The sequence below is a fragment of the Cydia pomonella genome, chromosome 21, assembly GCF_033807575.1.
Source record: "Cydia pomonella isolate Wapato2018A chromosome 21, ilCydPomo1, whole genome shotgun sequence".
NCBI lineage: Eukaryota > Metazoa > Arthropoda > Insecta > Lepidoptera > Tortricidae > Cydia > Cydia pomonella.
The window spans coordinates 10,584,779-10,612,558 of NC_084723.1; the positions used below are offsets into that span (position 1 = coordinate 10,584,779).

General features: G+C 38.7%; 1 protein-coding gene across 3 annotated transcripts in view; it reads left to right on the plus strand.

Moving 5' to 3' along the window:
- The window catches only part of LOC133529640 (glycerol-3-phosphate acyltransferase 1, mitochondrial), an 87,000-nt gene that overhangs the window by 51,108 nt on the left and 8,112 nt on the right, over nucleotides 1-27,780 (plus strand). For all 3 annotated transcript variants that reach the window (XM_061867401.1, XM_061867399.1, XM_061867400.1), the window contains 12 exons: nucleotides 15,687-15,851; nucleotides 16,642-16,811; nucleotides 17,437-17,571; nucleotides 18,248-18,349; nucleotides 19,184-19,276; nucleotides 19,934-20,028; nucleotides 22,518-22,753; nucleotides 25,290-25,488; nucleotides 25,798-25,982; nucleotides 26,438-26,585; nucleotides 27,039-27,241; nucleotides 27,626-27,771. In XM_061867401.1, coding sequence (XP_061723385.1) covers nucleotides 15,687-15,851; nucleotides 16,642-16,811; nucleotides 17,437-17,571; nucleotides 18,248-18,349; nucleotides 19,184-19,276; nucleotides 19,934-20,028; nucleotides 22,518-22,753; nucleotides 25,290-25,488; nucleotides 25,798-25,982; nucleotides 26,438-26,585; nucleotides 27,039-27,241; nucleotides 27,626-27,771 — 1,877 coding nt within the window. The remainder of the gene's footprint in view (nucleotides 1-15,686; nucleotides 15,852-16,641; nucleotides 16,812-17,436; nucleotides 17,572-18,247; nucleotides 18,350-19,183; nucleotides 19,277-19,933; nucleotides 20,029-22,517; nucleotides 22,754-25,289; nucleotides 25,489-25,797; nucleotides 25,983-26,437; nucleotides 26,586-27,038; nucleotides 27,242-27,625; nucleotides 27,772-27,780) is intronic.

Consider the following 27,780-nt stretch of genomic DNA (forward strand, 5'->3'; position numbering starts at 1 on the left):
CAGACGGACGGACGGACGGACGGACACGTAGTCTTAGTAATAGGGTCCCGTTTTACTCTTTGAGTACGGAACCCTAAAAAACTGTTTTTAGGCTAAAATAGGATCCCCACTCAGCATAATCGGTGGCGTTGGTTTTAGTGTGGACCTGACTTAAAACTATGATAGTGGCGGCACATAGGTACCTACGCCAACGACACAGGAAAACAGACATAAAAAAACAGGGCAAGTGCGAGTCGGACTCGCGCACGAAGGGTTCCGTACCATTATTTATAAAAACTGCAAAAAAATATGTTTGTTGTACTCGTATGGGAGCCCCCCTTAAATATTTATTTTTATCTGTTTTTAGTATTTGTTGTTATAGCGGCAACAGAAATACATCATTTGTGAAAATTTCAACTGTCTAGCTATCACGGTTCATGAGATAAAGTCTGGTGACAGACGGACGGACGGACATCGAAGTCTCAGTAATAGGGTCCCGTTTGACCCTTTGGGTACGGAGCCCTAAAAAGGAACACAAAAAATGTATACTTGCTAAAAACATACTAAAAACATTTTTGCTGTACTACATTATTAAAATTGAATACTTACATATATATTGAGGTGTGCAATAAAGCTAATTTATTTGTATAGTATTGTATACTTAAACTAGTGTTAGTCAAAAACTAAGCTCCCTATGCTTTTAGTAACGAAGCACTACGGAAATACTTCACGTCACGAACCGTCAGAGTTAAATAGCAGAAGGCGTATTTTTGTTGTAATAACAGGGTAAGAATTTGATCTGGATTTCTTATCTGATATTTATGATCTGTCAGTGTCAAAAGTGACATTTCTTCAACCAGAAACGTCACTTACCATAACAAATCCAGATCAAATTCAAAACCTGATTACAATCAGAATACGCCGGCAGCAAACCCGTTGCCCGGTTGCCGTTGCCCGTTGTCCAAAAAGCAATGCTTAAATCGTCTGCAATAGACGCAAAGGCCTGTGATGATGACACCTGCAGAGCTATAGATGCACCAACCACATGTTTTTATGACATTGTGGAGCTATCCGGTTATTTTGCAGGCGCGGCCTTAGACCGGGACCGGAACAGAAACAGGTTTCAACGTCCACGTGACAACCTATCAACATACCATCTTTCATTTCATTGCGTTGATAGTAAAAGTACCTACTTACAAACAAATCAATGTTGACTGCTAATAGCAAAATTTAAGTCAAATATTTATTGTGTCCCTTGTTTACAGGTTTATGTACAGTCAGCGTCAATTACTTTGTAGCAACCAAAGTGGCCAAATAGTTCGGTACACCATATATTTAGTATGGTGTACCGAACTATTTGGCCACTTTGACTGCTACAAAGTATTTGACGCTGACTGTACCTACTTGCTGTAAGCTGGCGAGAGAAGCAATCATTATTAGGAATTGAATATAGACAGCTGTTTGATCGAGAATTTGTTTTTTAGAAATTCAGTCAGTCCCTAGGCAGTTGGTCAAGCCAGGCAATGTTTGGCATTGAGGTCAAGGTTGGGAAGCTTATGCACTGTTGACGTCCTTTATTCGTCGTCACATCTCTCAAGTATTTACAGATGTCGCTAGGCTGACCCGATAAATTTTAGCCATATGGAGATATCTAATCGGGAAATCCAATTCGGAATACATAATGTAACCCATATCTTCTGTAATATCTACTGCATATTGTAATGTTATCCCTTAAATCAATAAAATAGAATACTTTCATTTGAAGTAAGAGTAAAGATACGATTCCGAATTTCGTGCCCTATTACTCGGGATCCCGAATTTAAATAGCAACAGTTTTATTTTGGAACTCGTAACGCTTTAGTTTCATTGTGCCTAAATATCACAATGCCATTATAAAGATAAAAATGTTTTATTTTCCAAGTAGGCATATTATAATGCGCTTATGAACGTCAAATAAAGCTACGCCGGCTCTACACCTCTGACCAGAGAAGATTTAAATTCCTCCTAAATTGTAGGAGGGTATCCCAATATGGGACCGGCAAGATTGTAGTTATATGTCCTAAATTTCATAACAACTTAGTCCCAAAATAACTAAATATCAAATTGTTTCTTTCTTAAAATAGCCGAATGCACGCCGAATGTCATAATGACTTTTATTCAAACCGTCCAAGGCTTAAAATACCTAAATGTCAAAAAGTGTGTTTGATCAAAAACCGTTTTTTTTTATATATATTGGGTTGAATTATGTCTTAAGTGCATTTCTATCATTTTTGGAATGTGGTATTTTGAGAAAAAAAGTTAGGCATCTAAAATTCAGGCAGTTTGAAACTATTCCATTTTGAAATCTAGGAACTTTAGTAAATGGGTAAAATGAAAGTAAGATTAAATGAAACCAAAGTCTGGTGACGCGAGGTCGAGGTGTCGCTGTCGTAGTTTTAGCGATATTTACCATTCATTCATATTAGCCACATTAACCAACTCTCCTGTAAAGACATTTAATCTTGGAATTAATTCCACTCACCTTTGGTTAATGTTGTTTGATACTTATTTTCTAGTATTATTGATTGTTTTACCTCTACCCTGAAGACTGACTTGTTTTAAAGAGTATTTGTTTATGGAATGTTAGTATTCGTCGATCAGTTTCCTTTGAATAATACTTATAGTAAGAGAATATGACACAGACCTCCAGCCTGCCCTATCTCATCACGTTTGATAAGACGAGGTCGTGTCACGGTCGCCAGTGTCGCCATCGCCACTCAGCATTCAGACCATCGGCCACCTTGGAATGTCCTTTGCCCATACGTGATTAGTAGACATCTAGTACGCATCTTATCCTTTTCCTTTTAGTTCTTCCTTGGGAAATTTCCTTAAGGTTATTAGACGTATTACAGATTAGATGGTTGGTACTATGAACAACACTCTTTAACAAACAATCGACCACATATGAATCGTTTAACTTCAAACTCGGATAAATCCATCATCAAGATTTTGCGATTTTGGTATTAAGAAAAGGTAATAGGGCAGGCATTTTCTAAGAGAGTCGAATGGATTTATCAGAGTATGAAGTTAAGCAACACATACATATAGTTGGCAAATTGTAAACCATTGACCAATAAGGTTTTCTCATCTGCTATCGGTTAGTTAGGAGAATTAATTACTACTTCCTAGAAATAAAAGTGAAAAATGCATTTTGATAACTACGATAATAATGTAATTATGTAAAATATAAACAATCTTGAAAAAAAAATCCTAGTAAAGTTAAATAGACAAATTCCCTATTGGCTTTCAACTCTATGGAAACACCATAGGTAGATACACTTTATTCAACAAAGAAACTTCTATGAATAGAAGACTCAAAATGCCAAACCAACCGTCTTTACTATAATGTTCTCTCTTAGTATTTTGTAAACATCACCACGTCTCGATTCATAATCTGTACAACAATAACCCGAAACGTCACACCTCCTCCCATTTTCCCAACGACATACACCCTTGTATCTTCACATTATCGCCAGTCCAAATTTAACCGCGCATCGGCGCTTGCGACGGTGGCGTGACTCCGCTGCATTCACAACACAACTTCTACTAACTGACCATTAAAATCCTGAGCTATTCTCACGTATATTTAATTAGAAGCTAGAGCTCAAGCTATACTAGCCCTTATCTTAACGATACGATAAAGATTGAGCTGTTATCATATGTAGTTCTGAAGATGTTACAGGTCAAAGTATACTAGACTGTATAGTGTGGTAAGAAATGGTGTTGTGAAGAAGCTAGTGCGACGACCTGGCACAATCGATCGGTTGTGGATAAAGCGCTCAATTGACTTGTCACCTTTGATCTAGACATTATGCAATGTAAGAGTTTGTTGTCACTTTATGACACGTTGACATGTGTTCTTTTGTTGTATTTATAAGGTGACATCTAGGTTAATGTTTCAGTTAAATAAACAAAGGTAATTTGATGAGTTTATTTCAGACCAGTGGTTGATAAGAACTCCAGTATTGGCTCTTTCATCCTTCAAAGATACATGTGCACATTACATGACCTGTTAAGATAAGCTATCTAGCTATATGGTTATTGAACTATTTTTATTGACATAATTATCTTTGTTAGACAGCTCAAATTGAAAAGAGTCTCGTACTCAGTATTAAGGTACTAAATATTCGTATATACAGGCCTCGGGGTTGTTTTTCATCGTATATATAATTAGTACCTTAACTATATCTTGCGAGTTAAATACTTTGTCCTGCCGATTGTATGTCTATCTTATCACAATTTGTGTAAAGAAACATTCTGTCTACCCGTGTAAAAGAATCAGAACAGAACCATGTAACCAGTCGACAGAAATAACGGCGTAATTATATCATCGTCAACACTTTTTAAAACTAAGACTACAATTATACGCAGGTAAATATAAGTATGTACTCTATTCCGCATGCCCACATAGTCAGACCAAGATACTCTTAGGTTGGCATTGATTGTGACAGCCCCAGACAGAGCAAGTGTTATTTTAAACGTCAATCTTCTATGAAATTATGACGTAACACTTGCACAGGCTGGGCTATCAAAATCACTGCCGACTTAGTTTGGTCCGACTCTACACAGCTTCCTTACTCTTGCACCGCGATAGAAAATAATTTCACTATTATAATATCACATGAATGAATATGTCTATTGTACTTAACAATTTAACATTTTAACAATTTATAAGTCTTATTGGAATGTTATAAGGTCTAATATTGATCATTTAAATTACCGTTCTATCGGATGCGGCGTTGAATGAATATAAATAAGCAGCAATTTAGAACGCGCTTTGTCCCTTTCTGTCCCCTTTTAGTTGTGTATGTAGGTCTCACTTGCACAGTTCTCATGGTGCGGTGGTATGCGAGGTTTTAGGGCCTTGACCGTGACATTAATTAGATACGTGTAAGATTTGTCCTCTTATGTTTGCTATAGCATTTCATATGAATCCGTTGGAAAGTTTACACATAGAAGTGCATATTATCTCTCTACTTATTAGGGCTCTAACTTTTGAACCAAGGGTCCAAATAATATAAAAACCTTAATAAAGACTTCTAATGAGAAAACTATAGCGAACATAATCGGTTAAGCTATTTTTGAGTAATCGCATAATAAGTCTTCCTTTCGTAGTAAAAAACGTAAAAAGCGCTGCTAAGGTATGCGATCCCTTATGCATGTTATGTACTTACACTTACTAATAGCACCCGTTCAAGGTAGCCTGTTGTAACGGACGGGTAGCTATAGTACCCTACACTGAACCCGACTTGCTCTCGGCCGTTTTTTTTTAATCAGACGAGGTCTGTGCCCAACGATCGGGTATAGGGCAGACGAATTTTGTCTGAGGCCGTTGGTAAGAATTTATGGCCAGCTAAGGATTATTGAAGTCTTAGCTGCATGAAGCAGATTTTTATTATGATTAAGTAAAGTAAATTAACTTAGATGTCGAGACTAATTGACGATGATATAAAGGGATTCATATATAAGTCCCAAAACTCAGCTAACTTTTACAAGAAAATCATCGCACAACTTCTTTATCTACCAAGAAAATTAGTAGATGTGAGATCTATAGTAAATACAGGTTGTTATGTGAATATATATAGGTCATACTGAGCAACTTTTACTGTGAGACCAACCCCGGAATCGCGAAAAAAAAAGGCTGTTTCATACATTTTCACTACCTGACCTTAACGTTTTCTATGGGAGAGTCATTTTTTTGCAATTTCGGGGTTGGTCCCAGAGTAAAAGTTGCTCAGTTCAACCGAGATATTTAGCCCGTAAATTATTGCAGGTGACTAAATAAACAACCTGTATAGTAATTACGAGTAGGTACCCAATATTATCTAAAACTGTAGGTACTTGTACAATGTTTTTCACGAAATAATAAGTAGAACTCTAATTAGCGTGCCCATAGTTGGTTCACCTCATAGTTTCTCTAGTTTTCGTTCTGCGGACGATAATTTCCTATCGTAATTGCGTTAGCACGGTAAAATATTAAGGTGGTTCGATTCTCATACAAAAAACAATCGCTATTAATTAATTAATTACACAATATTATTACATAAATAATTGCGCATCTATCTACTTTCCAATATTCATTTGCGCTAAATTAATAGAAAAACTTTGTTTCATACAGAAATCATGCAATAAGGAACGTTATATTTTTATAAATTTTACTCATGTGTGTGTGACAAATGTCGTGTACAAATACATTGCGGCGTTGCCACTCCATGCTTCGGACGGCCATCGGCGCGACGTTGCGATGTTTGACGCGTTTTTAGCTGACTCTGTCGACACTGACACTCAGTGTGACCAGGCGTACGATAATTGTCGTACATGTACGATAATTTGGGCCCCGGTATGACATAATGTTCCAAAGAGCATTATCGTACACTAAAGTACTATAATTTCAGCCCTTGGATGATGCCACCTTAAAAGTCTAGTAATTTGAAGCAAAATATGACACTTTCTCTCAGAAATAGGCTAAAATTAGTATCTTTTGGGTGTTCGGCTCCTTGGTGTAAGTTTAAAGTTTAAAATGTCTCAATTTCCTGTATAGGTACCGTTTGAGTCTATCCCAAAAATACACAAACATAAACAGATTTTTTGCGCAATTTAGACGAAAATTGTCTTTTTTTTATTATTAATTGGAAATTTAAGCTTATTTTGCTAGACATTTTTAGGGGCTGCCTTTTTGATTGGCGTACGATATTTTTTTCAACGGTACAATAATATTGACACTCAAGTACGATAATTCTCTTCCGCTCGCCTGGCAACTCTGCTGAAACTTGACAGGACCTGGGGGCCTACCGCGAAAACCTAAATTCGCAAATTGCGGGGATCTTTCTCTTTTACTCTCACTAAGACGTAATTAGAGTGACAGAGATAAATGCCCGAAATTGACGAATTTCGATTTTCCCGGTAGCCGCCCTGGTGCTTGACGTACTTGATAGAAAACAACGCTGCCGCATGTTCTGAATTGTGATTTTATGTGTTTTTGGATTGAAAATGATAGCAACGTCTAAATCAAGTTACAAAAATCATCGATATTCTGGTCCGCGAAAAACCAGGAAAAGTGTAACTGTAATTGGAGTCTACAAAAATGACCAATTCATAGAAAATAATATGACCTAGAAACTAGTTCATTTTTATAAAACTCAATTTTGCCCGAGATTGTACTTAGGCGAATACCTAAGGGAGCTAAGTGTATTGATCTTGAATAATTAGTTGGCTAATATATGACTCCAACATGATATGGACATTTACATCACATAACTATTATACCTACCTAGTTGGTTACTAAGTTTTGTTACTCGATTTCTCTCTTTCTTCCTAGCGTTGTCCCAGCATATTGCCACGGCTCAATGGAGCCTGGGGTCCGCTTTGACAACTAATCCCAAGATTTGGCGTAGGCACTAGTTTTTACGAAAGCCACTGCCATCTGACCTTCCAACCCAGAGGGTAAAACTAAGCCTTGTTGGGATTAGTCCAGTTTCCTCACGATGTTTTCCTTCACCGAAAAGCGACTGGTAAATATCAAATGATATCTGTTCTGAAGTTCTGTTACTCGATTTGCAACCTCTTTATTCCCGTTAAAACAAATGCTACCGAAAAAATAAAAAATGACATAATGTGGTGGATTTGTGAGCTATAATTATATACCACACATAACGCTTATCTCGTCGTATCTATAATGAATTGGGGCCTAAAAGAGAATCGTATTCCAATTTTTTGAAACGCTTGTATTACTTTCTATATTAACTAAAAGTTGCCTTAAAATTCAGCTTTTATACTAAAAACGGCTTTAAATATGTTAAATTAACAAAATATATTTTGACAAATGCTTTCGCGCCCAAAACGCTCTTTGAAAATTGTGTGACGTCACAGTTTATAGTTTGACACGTAACTACATACACACGTAGAAGATACGAACTGTCAACTGATATTTGTCATTTGTTGTTAATCGCCTAACTGTCAACAGTGTCAATCCGAGAGTTGTGACGTCATCAGAATCTTCAATGACGTTTCAAGTTTGGTCACGTGACGTGTGCCAAAAGATATTTTAAATTCAATATTTACAAAAATATGGTCATTACAGGTCCCCTAAAAGTAGTTTAACGTGTTCTTACAATCCAAGAGAATTTATTGGGATACAATTATGCCCTAAGATTTGTAGATGGAAACAACCCTATTGCGTTGCACAAATGTGGGCACCCGCCAAACATGATTTTGGATGTGTCATACTCAGGGCTAACACAGATTCATTTCTGTGAAAAAGGTGTGAAAACCGGAAACTGGAAACCGTTCTCGAACCAATAGTGAAGCCCTTAAGCCACACCCTATTTCAAAACCAGCCATGGATCTTTGAACAAGACTCAGCTCCTGCACATAAGGCAAAAACAACTCAAGCCTGGTTTCCAAGGAACAAAATTGGCTTTATTGCCCACGAAGACTGACCGTCCTCCAGCCCGGACCTTAACCCCCTGGATTATGCCATATAGCAGGTTATTGAGGAGAAAGCCTGTGCTAAACCCCACACAAATCTTAACTCCCTCAAGCGGGCCATAGTTAAGACAGTGACGGAATTAGACATGACAATCGTGCGTGCCGCTATTGATGACTGGCCTCGTCGTTTCAAGGCCTGTGTCAAAGCCAGAGGAGGCGATTTTGAATGATATTGTCATATGTGATTCCTGATTTTGTGTACTTCATTTTACTTATTATTTTATAATATATACTTTATTAAACTTTCGTTGGTATATTTTATGTAGATAAAGATTATTGCAGTAACAGAATTTAATAACCAACTAGGTAGAAAACAATGCAATACATAAACACATAAATTGGATATGATGTGATCCGTTGAATGAAATTGACAATAAATAAAATAAATAAATAATTTTCTATCCCTAGGCATTGTGTGAAACTTCTAGTTGTGTCAAAATATCGGGAAATCAATAATATAAACAAAGATGGTAAATATCTCATTTCTTTTTATAATGGTTATAAATAGAAGGCCATGCAATTTTGTAACTCACTGTAATTTAATTAAATGTATCGTAAAAAAAAGTTTTAATTCTACTGTAAAATAGTACCTCCTTTTTTAAAGGCTGGGCAGTAAGGGAAAACAGCGTTTTTTGTTTGAAAAAAATACCGGAAAATCTGACTTACAAATTTGGACTTTCACATTAAAAAAAGATATCCTAAAATATCCATACCATTACGTCACATTTTAGTGTGAAAGAAATTTCAGTGTAAAACTAAAATTTCAATACAAGTTTTCGGGTTTTTATAGGACGAGGATTGATTATGCTAGTGATTCTGAGTTGGAAGAACCCAAAAATATCATGTGTGAGAATCAGATTTTTAATATTTTTATGGAAAAACGCTCATATTTCTCATAAAATAATTTATTAATAATAAATTACTACTTGATAATACTGATAACAAAAAAAAAATTAATGAGTCTCGAACCCACATCCTCTTGCATGTATTTCCACGTACATACCGCAACGCTATTGAAGCCTACTCACGCTGTGCCAAATTGTCTACTACAAGGATCCCAGTACGACTGTTTGAATGTGTGAGTGATAGTTAGAAATAGAGTCAAGAAACATTCTGTCGACATTAAGGGGTAGTTTTTGTACAATGAAGTGTTCAATGTTTGTTTTAATAGTTCAATATTTATTTAAAGAGTGCGCTAAACATAATTTACAGTATAGAAATACCAAAGACTACTCCACAAAAAAATTAAAACTCAAAATTTGCAATTGTGGCGCCATCTAGTGAGGTTTAAGCTTTGGGTAACCTAGTCGAACCACCTTAAATAAGAAAATGGATGTAAGCGCCATTTTGTGTTAATTAGCGATAAGCCCTTTTTATTCCCACCGGGTATGGGAAAAACAGGTATGTTTGTGCAAACTAATTTGATCTCTACGCGAAAAGGTATTTAATGGTTTATAAACTACGAACAATTTCAAAATTCGAATTTGATCGTTAAGTTCAGACTTTTTTCCGAAATTCATTGAAATGATTCGACATGGAAAAGATAATTGATTGTAATAGAGAGGTAAAGTCTAAGAAGAAAACGTGCCCCTTAGCTTGACATCCAAAACAGATGGCGCTGTACTGCGCCATATATTTTGCGGTCACTGAATTGTCCAACGTCAACTTTTGACAATCAAAATTTATGGAGCTGTACAGCGCCATCTCGTCTACCTGTCAATTTTACGCATCTTGTCGTGGTAATGAAATTTACTGTTTTTCGGCCATTTTGCGTACAATCCGGGTCAATACATATTTACTTGTTGCAATATTTACGGTTGTGGAACAGTTATTAAACAGTCGAACTCATTTTTATTATGATAATAGTCAGTATTTATTTCCATTAGACTAACGATGTTTTATGTTTTATTGGATACTTACTTCATGCAGATATGAGCAATTGTTAATGTTTTAATTGATTCATTGCTGTCCCACGCATAACGACAGCAAGAAAGCCAGTTTGAATTTAGGATTTATTCCGTGCGAGTGAAAAATATGGAATATTACGCAAAACTTTGCGTAGGGGGCGCCACTACCACATTTAGTAAACAAACCGCCTTGAAGCGTCAATGTCATATTTATTTGTATCAAATATTAACCTATGAAAATTTGTAAAAAAAAAAACTGTTTCCGTTATAGTATGTAGGTATGTATAAGTTACTCTATGGTTTATGGTTTGTGCTAGTGCTACACTCTGGCGGCAGACCATTGCAGTAAAACAGAGAGTATTGAAAGAGTTTTCACATGTCATTGTTATGATTAGATTAGATTAGATTTATTTATTTCTTAAAGAAAAAGACAGTATTTTACACAAAAGGATAAAACAAAGGCTTTCACTAAAAGATCGTCAACTTAACATTAAAACAAAAAATATAAAATTAATAAATAAAGAAATGTCACGACAAAAAAGAAAATGTCAATGTATACATAGCTAGGGACAACCTAGGTATTGTCGAAATGTCAAAAAGAATAAAAAAAGGATTTAAAAAAATGGGCATATGCGTGTGGGCACATTGATAGATCCCGTTTAAGCTAACTTTTCACCGTCTTAAACATAACAATGTGAAGGGGTGTCATTATTAACGTCATATTTTCATATGAAGTTGACGTTAATGATGTCATTGTTACACTTTGTCAATAACCCCCGACGCAATATAACACCCCTCTTATATGTTTGACACCAATGTCTGTCGGTGTTTCTCTCTGTGGCGGCGTAGCTCTTTTACAAAATATTAATATTTTTTTTGGTATATACTTAGCGTAGGGGGGTTTTTGAATTTCAATTAATTGTGATGTGAAATCCTCAACGCCCGAAGTCTGGCGTGGGAACTAAAGTCAACACTCATTGGTTACTGTAAGAGGAGTCAGTAAGTAAGGTTGTCCCCGTGGGTTGTCTTAAAAAAGTACGCAAATTTTCAATTAAGAAAACTACATTTATGAGGAAATTGAAAAACTCTTAATTGTATAGAATAAACCAAGGAATTTTCCCCGTTTTTAGGGTTCCGTACCCAAAGGGTAAAACGGGACCCTATTAATAAGACTCCGCTGTCCGCCCGTCTGTCACGTTGAAATTTTCACAGATATTTATTTTCTGTTGCCGCTATAACAACAAATACTAAAAAGTACGGAACCCTCGGTGGGCGAGTCCGAGTCCGGTTTTTTCATGATTTTTGGGATCTATAAACTGTTCGCTAACATGTGTTATTGTACACATTTAAATAAAATATTCATTAGATTGATAAATTTTTATGTCTTCCTTAGGAGATGTTCAATGAGGTTTCAATTTGCTATATCTTCCGGGTTAATATTTGAATGTAAATTGCACTGTTTTTTTTAGTTGTCAAATTATCGATACAACCCTGGTGATCTTTGTTTTGTAGTTGTGTGTCTATAAATATGTCTGACACAAAAGGGTCACCTTAAAATCCGTTTCCAACTAAACAAATGAGGTCAACGTTTCCTGATGTTGCCGAACTATTTCCTTGAAGTATTCGACTTGGATAATACTATGTAGTAGATACAATCGATATGATTAAGTACTTATTTACTTCAAACTTCATCTATTACCAAGAATAAGATGATATAGTCAAAATGTAAGGACAAATAAATAATTGTAAGTTTTGCGATTAAGCCTACTTAGATCATATGTTACATTTATTCCGCGATTTAACAAGTTTATAAAAGTTTTCGTTTAATTTTTAAATCAGAGGAGTGTAGTACAAACTTGCAACTTTCCACTGTAACAATGTTTAAAGACTCGCAATTCAACATTAAGTATTACACAATCTCATTTTTAGGGTTCCGTAGCCAAATGGCATAAAACGGAACCCTTATAGTTTCGCCATGTCCGTCTGTCTGTCTGTCTGTCTGTCTGTCTGTCTGTCTGTCTGTCTGTCTGTCTGTCTGTCTGTCTGTCTGTCTGTCCGAGGCTTTGCTCCGTGGTCGTTAGTGCTAGAAAGCTGAAATTTGGCATGGATATATAAATCAATAAAGCCGACAAAGTCGTAAAATAAAATCTAAAAAAATAATTTTTTTTTAGGGTACCTCCCCTACACGTAAAGTGGGGGTGAAATTTTTTTTTCGCTTCAACCCTAGAGTGTGGGGTATCGTTGGAAAGGTCTTTCAAAACGAATAGGGGTTTTCAAGAAACATTTTTTGATAGAGTGAATATATTCGGAGATAATCGCTCCGAATGAAAAAAAAAATGTGTCCCCCCCCCTCTAACTTTTGAACCATAGGTCCAAAAAATATGAAAAAAATCGTGGAAGTAGAGCTTAAAAAAGACATTAAATGAATACTATAGCGGACATGATCAGTTAAGCTGTTTTTGAGTTATCGCAAAAAGTTTTCCCTTCATAGTAAAAAGACTTATTTTAATTAGGTACTGATTATGCAAATTTGCCAATTTGTTTAACTCAGGTGAAAGGTACCGTTTCATCCCTTGGTTAACAATTTACTATACTTTAAGCTCCAGTTTAGCTTATTGTGACGGAAGAGTTACTACGGAACCCTACACTGAGCGTGGCCCGACATGCTCTTGTTATTTATTGTCTCGAAAATCAATAAGCAACGAATAAAAATACTTACATTTACACCGGTTTTTCTAGCTATCTCTGAAATATTTCTCCCTTTTTCATGCATCACAATTATTTGCGACCTTTTTACTACGTTAATATTGCTATGAGCACTCATAGTTGATTGTGAAGTAATCTGATAAGTCTCAAGCAAAAAGAGGCAACAATAAAGCAAAGGACAGGATATCCAGACACAGAAATTAACGGAATGACAAGTAATAGGCAAATATGTAAGGTAGGTGTGCTTCATTCACTATCGCAAGATAGCCGATAGTGAATGAAGGTACACGACAGTATTTATCAACAGTAGTATCGAAACCTTATGTAACCGGACTTCTTCTGTATTTATTTGGAACCAAACGGCATCGATTGCATTGAGACTTGCGAACTCGGACAAGCAGTCATCGCGTGCACTTTACATAATTTTAGCGTATTAAATTTATTGCACCTTGCACCATACGACCTACATATTACTTGTCATTTTAACAGGAATATGAGTGAATCAATGATTCCATTTATATCTTGATACAAGGCCTATAGTATCATGAGTAAAGTCAGGTTGACTAAGCATCGAGGGTAATGAAAAACTATAAAAAGATTGTTAAGTACATATGTTATTAATATCTTAAAGATAAAGATAGTTTATTTTCCAAGTAGGCATATTACAATGCGCTTATGAACTTCAAATACAGCTACGCCGGCTCTAACCCTACACCTCTGACCCGAGAAGATTTAAATCCCTCCTAAATTGTAGAAAGGGTGTCTTACTGTCGCGAACAACATTTCATCAATATTGGCTGATAAGATGTCGACATATGTGTCGTTTCATGCCTTATTCTCGATGAACATACGAACCCTTATATTATTCTATATAACAGATTTTTTTTTCACGATTCCAGGATTGACATCAAATTAAGTTAATATCGACCTACATATTCACTGAATATGACTAAATGTCAAAAAAACAACTTGTACATTTTCAGCCCCTGGGTTAGGTAATTTGCTTGACAAACACCTTTTTTTCAATGGAGACATTATTGCAAGTTCTGTCTTTATTCACGCGATATACTCGATCATAATTCATAACCCACATAAACTAATAAAACAATTCGCGTGGTATTAAGACATAATATTATGTCACTTGAGCCTCATGCCGCTCACGCACTGTTCCGAATTGGATTGCATTGCATTACTGCAAACAGAATACCTGCTTTCTAATTGGGTACATTATTCAATTCAAATTTTAGCCTATTTTTAACTGGCTTCAAAAATGAGAGGTTCTAAGTAGAACGAAGATCTGGTAATGTACCGTTCTTTTGGAAGCGGTAGACTTCATTCGGTCACACACACGTTTCCGTCTACCTTTATTCCTTGCCCAAGTCCTTGAGACACAGAATTGTTTATATACGAAGTCTCTGATTTAGCGTTCGTCTCAGTAACTTGCTGGCGTGTAAGCAATAATAATAAACATTATTTTGAACATTTTACATTTATAGAAGGCAAGGGGGCCGATTTTGGAATTCCGAGCGCTCGATTTCATCACTGGAAAATCCGTGGCAAATGGCGAAATGATATGTTTGAAATACGAGCGATATAAATTGGAAATTTAATGGTATTGACCAATCGTTTTCAATTCTATTAGTAGAATTTAAATGCCCAGTAGTGGAGATAATATTAAAGGGATAACACGAAATCGAGCATTCGAAATCGTTTTATGTGGATACGCAAACGTATCCATATAAAACCTCTACATTTTATATGATTCTAGCGAATTTGAATAGCAAAGCTTCACGCACCATGATCCGTGTCCGTGTGCAATCGCCTGCTTGTTTACATTGTAATTCGAATAATAATGTAATCAATGTGTCAGAAATAACCGTTCACACGTGGCGACGTTTGGCATGACACATCCATGACTGAAATTAAACTTACACGTTTATTAGCACATATGTTAGAGGTCTTTGACACTTTCACTATTTTCCATTATTTTGTAGAAAACATTCGTTTGAGTATGAAAGTCGGCAAAGATATGTACTGATCTTATTACAATGGAGAAAAGCACAGAATGGCAAATAAAACAACACGGCAATTAGGTATATTAGATAAAATTACTTTGTAACGTTTATTGTTCGAGAGACCTACTTTACTTTTCACAATGTGTGTGATGTAAGATAAACTTTGCATAGTAAATTAATGGCACTTATAAAGACGTGCCTGACTCATTTTTTTCTATTACATACACATAGCCGAATAAAAACGAAGTCTTAGCAGAAACTGCATCCTCCGACGCTCACCACATGGTCGTATTGCCTTGTTATTTTTTTAAAGAACCGTCGTCCATCATTGGTCGGATCCTTTCTTTCTTTGGCTATGTGACCCGTATACTACCACTTGATGCGTGCACATATCCCGTTATCAGGGGAGTTAGGAGTACTGACTGTTTTACTTAAGGCGAATTTAGGGTAGGTACATAGTTTTGACAACACTTATTTTTCATGTATGCCACCATTGATAACGAGGCATTATTATTGATTACCTTTATTAACCTTCACTTTTCCTTGTCCACAGGAATCATGGCAGGACCCCAAAGCCACAGACACCGGGGCTGTCATAAACATCCTCGACATCGGCCAACAGAATTTTGCAAATGGCGGCGTCGTGTCGCGCTGCCTCTGCGACTTAGCACAATGCTGCAACCTCTCCAACTACGACTACAAGGACATGGTCCCTGAGGTATGTCCATGGCGTACATTATTGGAGTATACAGGGAACAAGAACTTTACAAATGGCGGCGTCGTGTCGCGCTGCCTCTGCTACTTACCACAATGCTGCAACCTCACCAATTACGACTACAAGGACATGGTCCCTGAGGCGTGCCCATGGAGTATATTATTGGAGTATACAGGGGACAAAAAAATTGACATGGTCCCTGAGGTATGTCCATGGCGTACATTATTGGAGTATACAGGGAACAAGAACTTTGCAAATGGCGGCGTCATCTCGCGCTGTTTTAATATTACTGCAAGGATATGTTTCCTGAGGTATGTCCAAGTATATAATGTAACATTATTAGGACAAAAATTAGCGACGTGGTGTCATCATTCCTAACTGGTGGTGGTGTAACTTCTGTAGTTAAGCTAGTGTATAGACAAATAACAGACAGCGGGAAGAGCAGATTGTAAAATACAATTACGATGTAGAAATCCTCACAGCCTCGACAGTATTTCCCTTCAAAACGACTTCAGGCCCTGCCAACGCCATCACTACAAATCGGGAATCGGGATGACAGATGCTACGAAAAGTCACGTGACTATTTCAATACATTTTCTAAGTTTCGATTGGCTTTCTCTATCAACGATTGTCAGCTTGGCTAGGCTCCCAGAGGTTTCCAACTTTAGTTACTTATTGTCGGCTAAAGTGGCAAATCCTTTATCTGTTTCAAGTGGTGTGAAGAGTTTTGAATCACAAGCCGACGATATGTCTGCTGCTGATCGGTCACTAATGATATATGTTCTGTCCACAGGTATTAAAAGACCAGAGCTTCCAACAAGCAGTCGAAGAGTCAGCACTAAATGAAGCCAGGAGTAAAGGCGCGGGCGATTCCGTTACCCCAGAGCTCAGGCGAAAGGTGGAGGCCAGGGCCATGAAGGTGCTCATGGATATCAGCTCTGCCATGTCAAATAGGGTTCTCAAGTGAGTCACATATACGTTAGTCTTTCATAATCTTCCCTGATAACGCGAAATGTCTCTGGCATTCCTAAGGCTTCGACTTTCAGATAGCTTATTACCGTTTCCTGCGTTCTAGCATTACTGCGAATATAGGTGCGAGTAATAACTTGGTTTTCCTATTTCATTGCCCAGTCATTTCCTGTTATCTCGTTAAGTCGACGACGGCAAGTTACTATGATACAATTGTGCAAAAGTTTAGGGTTCTTTACTGAAATCCCCCTAACCCTCTAACGCAACCCTCTTTTAGCATGAAATATGGCCCGTTTGACAGTTTATTTTATGGGAAAAGTATATATTTGAAGAATAAAATAATAATGACAGAAATAATCCTTGTTAAATTCTTAATAGAAAAGGTCATATTCATTTTGTTTGATATGATGCACCATTTTCATGTTACATCTAGATGAACATATTTCATGCTAAAGGGGGGGGGGGGGTTGCGTCAGGGGGGTAAGGGGACACTAGTGTGCGTGAAGCACCATACCCAAAGAAATACATATATAATTTGTTTGTCTTCCCCATACATTAGAACGTATCTTGACCGAATCATGTTAATACGAGTCGCAGTAAACAAGCTGTTTTATTTCAGATTAGTAGCCTGGCTGTGTCACAAGGCCGTCCGCCGGATCGCGGGCGGCGGCTGCGGCACGCGCGCGGCGTGCGTCGAGCGACTCCGCCGCGCTAAAGCCGCCGGGTTACCGCTCATCTTCGTGCCTTTACACAGGTTTGTACTTTATCTCGTAGCAAGACGGTTTAGATTTGATTAGCTAAAGCCGCTAGGTTTCCGCTCATCTTCGTGCCGCTACATAGGTGTGTACTTACTGCGTACTTCACGGGCAATACTAACCTGTAAGAGGCCGTATGTCGTAACAATGAAGTCTACATTTGGTCACGCGTCGAGCGCTTCCCCCCCCCCCCCCCCCCCTTCTAAAGCCCGCGGGTTGCCGCTCATTTTCCTGCCGCTACACAAGTGTGTAGTGGACCTTATCTCGTAGCAATACGGTCTAATATTTGAGTAGTTAACGTTGTTAGAAAAAATATTAGTAGCATGGCTTTGACACAACGTTGCTAAATCTGCTGGTCTGCTGCTCATCTCCGTGCGAGTAACATGGGATTATACTAACATGTCTTACTGATCAGTGGACCTTGTCTCATAGCATTAAGATTTACATTTAGCTTTACGAGCTCAATGGCATATAGTGTCAATGTCCACTTTAAATTTACGTTTTAGACCACAAACCTCCAACGCGCAAGACCTTATTATGTGTAACACTTTATAGTGGGAAATCACCTAAATTAAAAAAAAATCGTTTCTCTTGTAGGTAGATCACAAGTTTTTGATAAGACTTTATGAATGTGTTTGGTAAAATTGTCTACTGTATGGTGTGTCTTGTCCACAGATCTCACCTCGACTACATCCTCGTCACGTTCACGTTGTACCTGACTGGACTCCGGCCGCCGCTGGTGGCCGCCGGTGACAACATGAGGATACCGTTCTTTGGGTAAGCTGCAAATAACCTGAGAACTATTCCCGTGTTAATAGTTATTTGTTTTACAAGGGGGCAAAGGTGTTGTTTAAACCGCTCGTACTAATATTGATACCCGAGCAAGCCAAAGATCCCAAAATTGAAGAAGTTCGAAATTCTAGAAGTGGAATTTTAATCGTTGCGAGGGTTTTAAGGCACGAAGGTTAAACAAACAATAAAAATCAAACCAAATCAAATCCAAATGATAATAAATGTATCATTCAAAATGATCACTCGAAAGTCAACTCCACCAGCTAACATAAGGAAACAACTCAAAATTTGCATCTGATTACTTTGCCCCACATTTTTTTTTTTTTTGCTTTGACGACCGGTTTGGCCTAGTGGGTAGTGACCCTGCCTACGAAGCTGATGGTCCCGGGTTCAAATCCTGGTAAGGGCATGTATTTGTGTCATGAGCATGGATGTTCCTGAGTCATGGGTGTTTTCTATGTATTTAAGTATTTATATATTATATATATCGTTGTCTAAGTACCCTCAACACAAGCCTTATTGAGCTTACTGTGGGACTTAGTCAATTTGTGTAATAATGTCCTATAATATTTATTTATTTTTATTTAACATGTGGACAAAATGCAACTTTCTCATTCGTTTTTGAACAATCAAGAGGGCCTTTACCAGTTGGTGTGGTGAACAATACTTTTACGTCATTCGATGTATTGATGTCTAAATGGCGTGTTTCTGCATATCGCGTCCTTGGGGGCTTAAACGGATTAACATAGGTCGAATAAAGTATTTGGAACTGGCGTAAGTTCTCCATTCTCCCTTGTAACGTTAGTCGTTTCTTTGCAGCTGGTTCCTCCGAGGTTGTGGCGCTTTCTACATTAGACGCAGGGTCGACGGCTCCGAGTACCACGGGGACCCTCTGTACAAGACTGCATTAAGGTACACTTATCATGTTATGTACGAGGATATTGACGAAAATACCTTGGAATTATACAGGTTTACTCTTTTAAGCGGCTCCTCGCGATTTTCATCGATTTTTGACAAGTTTTGAGCCGTTACTCTTGCATTTGAACTACAGATAGAATTATAAGACAAACGGCTATTGGTTCTACAATATTTTATCTCCATTTTTGTCTGCCGGATTTTGAAAGAAATGAATACTTCTTTTTTTATGATTTTTTTAAATATTGTTTAAAAAAAATTACTTTTTTCATAACTTGGTTGCTGTGAATCTCGCATATACGAAATCTATATATTTGGGTTCGTCTTGAAGTCCCTAAAAACTGGTCAGGTATTTAAATTTTAAAATAATTATCACAAAAGTTATGGCAAAATCACATTCACAGCCGGCAGGCAAGGGCAGAGTGCCGTCCTTGTTACGCCCTGCTCAGTAATAGTACAGTTAAATTTAAAAAGTATGATAGTAAAGTTAACATAATTTAGTACAAATGTCCTGAAATGTTGTAAACAACAACTTTTTTTATCAAATTCTTTTGCAAGTTTTTTCTAGATTTATAAGTCTTTATCTTGTGTTAACCGAAATCATTAATACACAAATGTGCTGATTCGAACTGAATTTGATTTTTTTTGTTTCAGATCTTACATTTTAAATAGTTTAGCGGCTAAGAATAATCTAGAATTCTTCATTGAGGGAGGACGAACTAGGACTGGAAAACCGCAGCCACCAAAAGGTAAACTTCAAATATAGGTGAAAAATTATTATAATTTAAACCCACACGACGACCCAGAAACGAAGGGTATGGCGAAGATTGACGAGGAGAGCCGACCCCAAATGAAATGGGATGTGGGTAGGCAAAGAGAGAGAGAGAGCTTGAATACGGTGAGAGATGTTTATCTCCATACAATTTATAACCTTACGCTTTTAGCTGTTTGATAAATGCCATAGGAAAAACAGGATTTCAGTATTTGATACACATAAATATTGCAACATAATTTCTTCAATTAAGCTACAAAGTCATCTTAGGAAGGCGAGTAGGTGTGACGAAATTAGACTTCAGGTCATATTGAAAACAGTTAGTACCTAGAGTCTGTGCGGAAAGAGAAGAGTCGTAGAACGTATTGGATCCCATATATTTCACGACTTCTCTTTCCACACAGACTATCAACACTATAGATCGTGTCATCCACGATGACGCGCGGATTTGTCAAATCTAACCTTTAATACCATGACAATACGAAGCAAGGCAGGCGTCGTCGTGGTGACACGATCTATATCAACTAACGCCTTCGTGAAATTAATTGCGTGTGACTTTAATGACCCAATAATGAGTAAAATGGCGCATAATCTGTTATTTCACGCTGCTTAGAGGATATTTCTGGTAAGCATGAACACAAACAACTACGTAGTTAAAATATACCTTATTTCGTTCCAATACGGTTCAAAGCCCTGTCTTGGATGCTTCCTTTTATATTATGTATAAAGGCAAATAGAATTTGAAATAGAGGTGGATTGTCAAAGAAAATTTTGCAGCCACGGTAAATTTAATGCCATTTGAGGTTGATCCTTATTCTTTCACTGATATGTGTTTTTGTTAAATATCAAAAAGTGGCGCCATCTTACCGGGCATCAGCTATAGGTCGCTCGAAACGATGCCGCCATACCTTTGGCCATTGATCTATTAGATGGCGCCACTTTTTGATATTTAAAATAGTGAAAGAATAAGGATCCAAGTCAAATGGCGTTCTAAAAGTTTTAATCATGTGTCGAAAGACGGTAGTAAATTTACTGTAGCTACAGAGTTTTCTTTGACAATCCACGTCGATTTCAAATTCTCTTTGATAAAGGCACGTATATTAGTGTAAGGCCTGAGTGGACGCTCGGAGCGGAGCGTTCGGCGGGGCGTGCAGCGGGGCGGGCGAGCGGGAGTGGCCTCAGCGCACGCTCACCGCTCGTGTGAATCGGTCGCATTCACCATGGCAGCGACGTCGGACGACATTCTCGATTTCTTTTTAGAAGAGCATTTATGGCTCAAAATGTGTTGTTTTGAATGAGGTTTATTTTATATGTCACTAATTATTTGTTTGCTTGACACGACTGCACGCTCTTATCGCCGCTGCAAATCACAAACAGGTTTGAACCGCTCCGCGACGCCCCGCGCGACGCTGCATTGCCCGCAAACTTGCCCGCTCGGCATTCGCTTTGAGCAGCGTCGACTCAGGACACCAGTATGAGTTTCATTTGTTTTACATGCACGCCGCACGCCCCGCCCCGCTGCACGCCCAACTCGAGCGTCCACTCAGGCCTTACACTTAGAAAAAAAAAACAAACTGTATATGATAATAATAAATATGAACTTGATGTGCATTGCGCAAATTGATATCTAATTTATTGTCCGTTATAATGATATTTATTGCAATCATGACGACAATTTTGTTATTATCTTGGTATAACTCGAACTTGGTTGTAGTTCAAAGTGCTAAGCATATTATTGTAAATAATGGCATGCAAATCATGCAATGCAATGATGTTGACATAGTTTATAATGTAAATAATGTGCGTGTTGAAAACATGTGAGACATTCTAATGCACGTGAATCAAAAATCGCGGCGCGTATATATAATCAAAGAAATATGAACCTTCTATATAGTAGTTACATTCTATATTTCAGTGACAGCAACATGCGCTTGCTGCTACTTGCGACTACTCGTCAAACTCCCTTGACTCCAGTAAGGGACATGGCACACTGTCGCTATAATACGCGCATAGTGTTGTCTCGCTCAAACTTCGGAGCGACGTGCGAATCGGACGCAGTGCGTCCCTAAATCGCACGCTGACTCAAGTCGTGAATTTCACAAAATCAAAGATCGTCCACTCCTCATTTTGCGTATTTTAAATTTTGATAAATGGTACTTGCCTGCTAGTTAGTCAAATCAGTTTTTTTTTTACCAGTAAACGCACTTTTTACTTTTGAGTGTCAAATTTTTTTTAGGTTGTCTTTTCCGTTCGCGCAGATGTTAAGAACATAAATGAAACAAGTTTTATAATTTTGGTACATCTCAAAACAGCACCAAAATTAGAAATTGTTAGAACCGATTATAAGTAGGCGATATAAATCACAACCAGAAATGTGCCTCCATCATATTCTGAAAACCAAAAAACAACTTTTGTTTGTATACATGTCATTCATTCAATAAATTTATAATTTACTCATCCTTCCAGCGGGCATCCTATCAGTCATAATGGACGCCTACCTGGACGGCACCATAGACGACGCCCTCCTAGTCCCGGTGACCTTGAACTACGACCGTCTGGTGGACGGCAACTTCGTGAGAGAGCAGCTCGGCATGCCCAAGCAGATGGAGACTTTCTGGACAGCCCTCAGGGGCATCTGGAGGACGCTCAACACGAACCATGGCAGCATTAGAGTAGATTTTAATCAGCCTTTGTCGCTTAAGGTAAGTTTTTTACTTTTTGCTAGCTTAAGTACCAGTAGTGGGGCGATACTCCTCCTTTCGGTAATTTTCGGCTTCGTTCGGCTGAGCATTGCTCCGAGCAATTATTAGAGTTGGCACAACTTGACGTCCTTTTGCATGCACAACCATAGGTAAAATAATGACTTGAATTTTGACAACCCTACACAGCCGAAAGAGATGGCGTACATTAGAAAGGGGCAGCATATTTCGTCCCTGAATCGCTATTAAACTTCGGTTTTGTAGGAAGTTTTAATTCTGTACGGTATGGTAGTACTATTTATTCTGTGGTACAAGTTTCCTTTAGGTAACAGGTGAAGGCGTATATGGGAAGAGCGTCGGGTATAGCTGTAAGCGTGTTTTTAAACTTATAACTTTTTTTTTCTATACTTTCCTTATATTTGTGTCTGTAATTCCATTGATTCATCATTCGTTGCGCTGTCTTCTTCTTGTTGTGCCATGACGTGGTGACCATCTCTCGGAACTTATTTCTATCCTGTGCCAATCTGCTCAGCGTCATTAATACGAGTCCAGCTTTTAATGTTATCCATCGAGGCTATCTTCCTTCTTCCTCTACTTCTTTTGCCCTCTATTTACTCGCGGGTTCAAACCCAGGATTCCACCAATGAGTTTTTCGGAACTTATGTACAACATGCTGAGATGAGGCCATTTCGTGACACTTTACTCTCACTATGTTCTCTTATATGTATGTCTATTACTGTTTGTGTGTTTAATAACATTTGATATTTACCAGTCGCGTTTCGGTGAAGGAAAACATGGTAAGGAAACGGGGCTAATCCCAATAAGGCCTAGTTTACCCTATGGGTTGGAAGGTCAGATGGCAGTCGCTTTCGTAAAACTAGTGCCTACGCCAATTCTGGGGATTAGTTGCCAAGCGGACCCCAGGCTCCCATGGGACGTGGCAAAATGCCGGGACAACGCGAGGAAGATGAATGTTATGAATTCGCCTGGTCAGCGGGGATTTCATGCCTCATTTTGAAATTTTCAAACGAAAAGTAAATTATTATATTTTAAATAATTATAAAGACGGTTATAATTAAGACGCTACTGGCATAACCATGCAATTCTATCTCATCCCTATCATAAGTTGCCATCTTATGGACTTCCCGAAGTACTGTGCAAATGGATCGCTAGCTTTTTGTCCGGCAGCTGCATGCGTGCCGTAGTAGACGGTAGCTGCTCCGATAGCATGGACATTAACGCTGGCGTTCCACAAGGTTCTGTGCTATCCCCAACGCTGTTTTTGCTGCACATCAATGACATGTTGTCTACCGGCATTCATTGTTATGCGGACGACAGTACTGGGGATGCCTCACAGGCCGTGCCAACATCCCTCGTTCTGAGGTGCTGGAGAGCCGTGAAAAGCTTGTGTCCGATATTGAGAGCACTCTATCCAGAGTTTCGGTGTGGGATCGGGACAATTTAGTCCGATTGAACCCCACCAAGACACAAATTTGCGCGTTTACCGCTAAGAAAACCCCATTTACTGTGGTCCCACAGTTCCAAGGCACAGCTCTTACCATGTCAGGGAGTATTAGGATCCTTGGCGTCGACATTTCCAGTGACGTCCAATTCCGTAGCCACCTGGAAGGGAAGGCTGCGCTTGCATCCAAAAAGCTCGGTGTGCTCAATAAAGCGAGGCGATACTTTACTCCGGGGCAAAGACTGCTACTATATAAATCGCAAGTCAGACCCCACATGGAGTACTGCTGTCACCTTTGGGCGGGAGCACCTGGATGCCAGCTTGGACCCTTCGACTCGGTCCAAAGACGCGCTGTCCTAATCGTCGACGATCCCAAACTCACAAGCGGCATTGAACCTTTAAGTCTGAGAGACTTTGCCTCTTTGTGTGTTCTACCGCTTGTACAATAGGCTGATGTGCTCTGAAGAATTGTTTAACATGATGCCTACGGCCACTTTCTATCACAGCACCGCTCGTCGTCGGCAGGGTGTTCATCCTCATACCCTAGAGCCTAAATGGTCGCGCACTGTGCGGTTTAAGAGGAATTTCCTCCCGCAGACGCTCCGGCTGTGGAATGAGCTCCCTGTCGAGGTTTTCCCGAGGGTATACATACAGTATGGGGTTCTTCAAAAAAGGAGTGTACAGGTTTTTAAAGGGTCGGCAACGCGCATGTAACACCTCTGGAGTTACAGGCGTCCATAGGCTACGGTGACTGCTTACAATCAGGCGGGCCGTATGCTTGTTTGCCACCGACGTGGTATAAAAAAAAGATATCCCACATTGTGGCTCTTGAAAGTGTCACCTGTATCAAATCGCCTACGTGCAGTGTACCTAAATAAATGTCGGGTAATAGGTACCTTATGGCGATTGGCGCTTAGACTATTATTAATGACGCTCCAATTTTAATACGGAGCTACGCGACGTAAGCGCCAATCACCAAAAGGTCCCTTTTTCGTTACATTTCGTGAGAAATTACGCCGTAATCAACAAACCAGTTTTATACGCATTAGATGTTTTACCAACTCCATATTGTTACAGGAACTAGCAACCTCCTTCCAAAACTACAACTATCTGAAGGCCCCCATCGAGCGCACCCTGACCCCGCCCAACAACAACTTGGCCGTCAACCTGGACCGCCAGATCTTATACAACCACAGCCACAGCAGCATGTACGGGGCCGATGTGAGCATCGACCACAAGATGATGGTGGAGGCCATAGGACGGCACCTAGTCTATGGTAGGTACTTGGTTACAGTCTTGCCAGTATAGTCATAAATAGTCTTATGCTTGACCGAATGCCGCCTTAACTTTAAAGACAAGGCTGTCAAAGACTTCTTTGAAACTTCTGATCATAATGACTCCAGGTCAAGATTGTAAAAGGTAAGCGCCATCTTGAATTTCTTCATTATTGGATTGGTCGTGTTAAGAATTGTTATTAAAGGTCAAGTTTACCAACTTCTGGTTTACGATGAAAAAAAAAATAGCTAAACCATATGCCTGTAAAGACTGCCAAGTACAATACTTACTTTCACCTTGATCGTTTCAGACGCAGCGCAAGCAACAGCTTTCATGTGCACAAACGTGGTCTCATACGTGCTTCTAACGGAACACAGGCGGGGCTGCACCCTCAAGCAGCTGAGCCACGCGGTCGCCATGAGAGGCGCGGCCTTGAGCAGGGACGGAAGAGATTTAGGATATACGGGGGAGGCGCCCACGTTACTCAAACATGCTGTAAGTGCTGGACCGTAATGAGGGATTCGAAGACAAATCTTATACCTTTAAATTGACAATTCTTGTATATTTATATATTTTGGGGAACTCGGACACGCCTCTAGCGATTTCGATGAATTTTGCTATATGCGGGTTTTCGGGGGCGAAAAATCGATCTAGCTAGGTCTTAACCTAGTGTTCAATAAGCGCATTTTTTTACTTTTTATGTGTAGTATTTTTAACTATGAAACACACTTGCACGTAGTTTTTTTTTAAACTATTGTGATAGTATTCTATGTCAGCCCGTTCGATAGAATATCAACTCTTTTTTTATTTAATTGAAGAGACATTTTTAACACTTGCTATATACAGGGTTAGGTTAGAGGATGCTCGGGAAGAAACCAAACAAAATAAGGCCAAAAGAATAAAAAATATACTTTTTTACCAATTGTAAATTTGAATTATCGTTGTTTCAGTTGGATATGTTGGGCCGCAGCTTGGTCAGACGGGAAGGTTCAGGGGAAAAGCAACGAGTTCGCCCACAGAGGTCCATAGCCGCTTCACTGGAGCTGGCGTATTACAGTAATACTGTAGCGGCGCACTACGCCGCCCCGGCCATTGTAGGTAAGCGATAAATAACCTTAATGTTTATGCTATACGGTTCACAATTTAATACAGTATCTCGCAAAGCATTGGCGAGCAATATACTATGTTTCTTTATTTGCTTTTACAAGATACAAGTATCATGCAAAATTCTATACAATAAAATAAACTTGGCGTGTGATGATATTTAGAATAACATTTGACAAAAACTGATAAATATCCTTACTAACCTATGGATGTCACATTTTAAAATATGTTATACATTATTAAAAATATGTTATATATTACCTAGTGTGGTAGGTATAAAACTCAAACTTGTATTTCCAGAAATGTTTTATTTTATTTTAAAATCATAATTCTTTTTGACTGCCGTCAAAGAAAATTTATTGATTTAATCGAGAGGTAGTCTAAGAAAAAAACCTGCCCCTTAGTTTGACATCTAAAACAGATCGTTTTTAATTTATTTTTTCGCAGCAACGGCGTTAGAAAGCATAATCAGACAGCCAAACGCAGACCAGGAGATCATAAGGCATACAGAGTTGATGGAGGCATCGCTTCAGCTGTGCGAGATTCTCAGCCAAGAGTTCATTCTCTGCGCGCCGTGCCACCGAATAGAGGAAACTATGATGAGAGCCTTAGAGTCGCTTATAGCCAGCGAAGTTATCACACCTGTGGAAGTAAGATTTTTTGTGCATTTCTTTCTCAACTTTTGTGAATTTTTGTCCGATCTTACATTGTCCAAATTTCCAATAATCCGTTCTTTGAAAACGCCGAAATTTCAGAAAGCTCACAAATCTAACCTAACTTAACTTGGTTTCTCATGATGGCTTTTTTAAAAGCTATATAAAATTAACGGTACGCTCAGGGACATTAATTGTTGAGCCTTTTAGGGTTTACATTACAGATGGGTAAACAATTAAAGTCTCTGACCGTACCTACCCGTACCAAATGTAGCCGGTAAACATGAAGACAAACGATATATCGGACAAAAATATCTCTAGACTCTAGAGAGAATAAACATCAATAGATAACATGACAGACGTGTAATGTGTATGATACAGAGCAACAACGGTCTGGAAGAGCAGCAGTGGTCGCGGCGGTTCGCGCGCACGCTGGACGAGGAGGACGGCGAGGAGGACGAGCGGCCCGACCCCGCGCTCAGGATCAAGTACCGCGTGTCGCAGCGGCCGGAGGCGCTGCTAGAACGGTAAGCTAC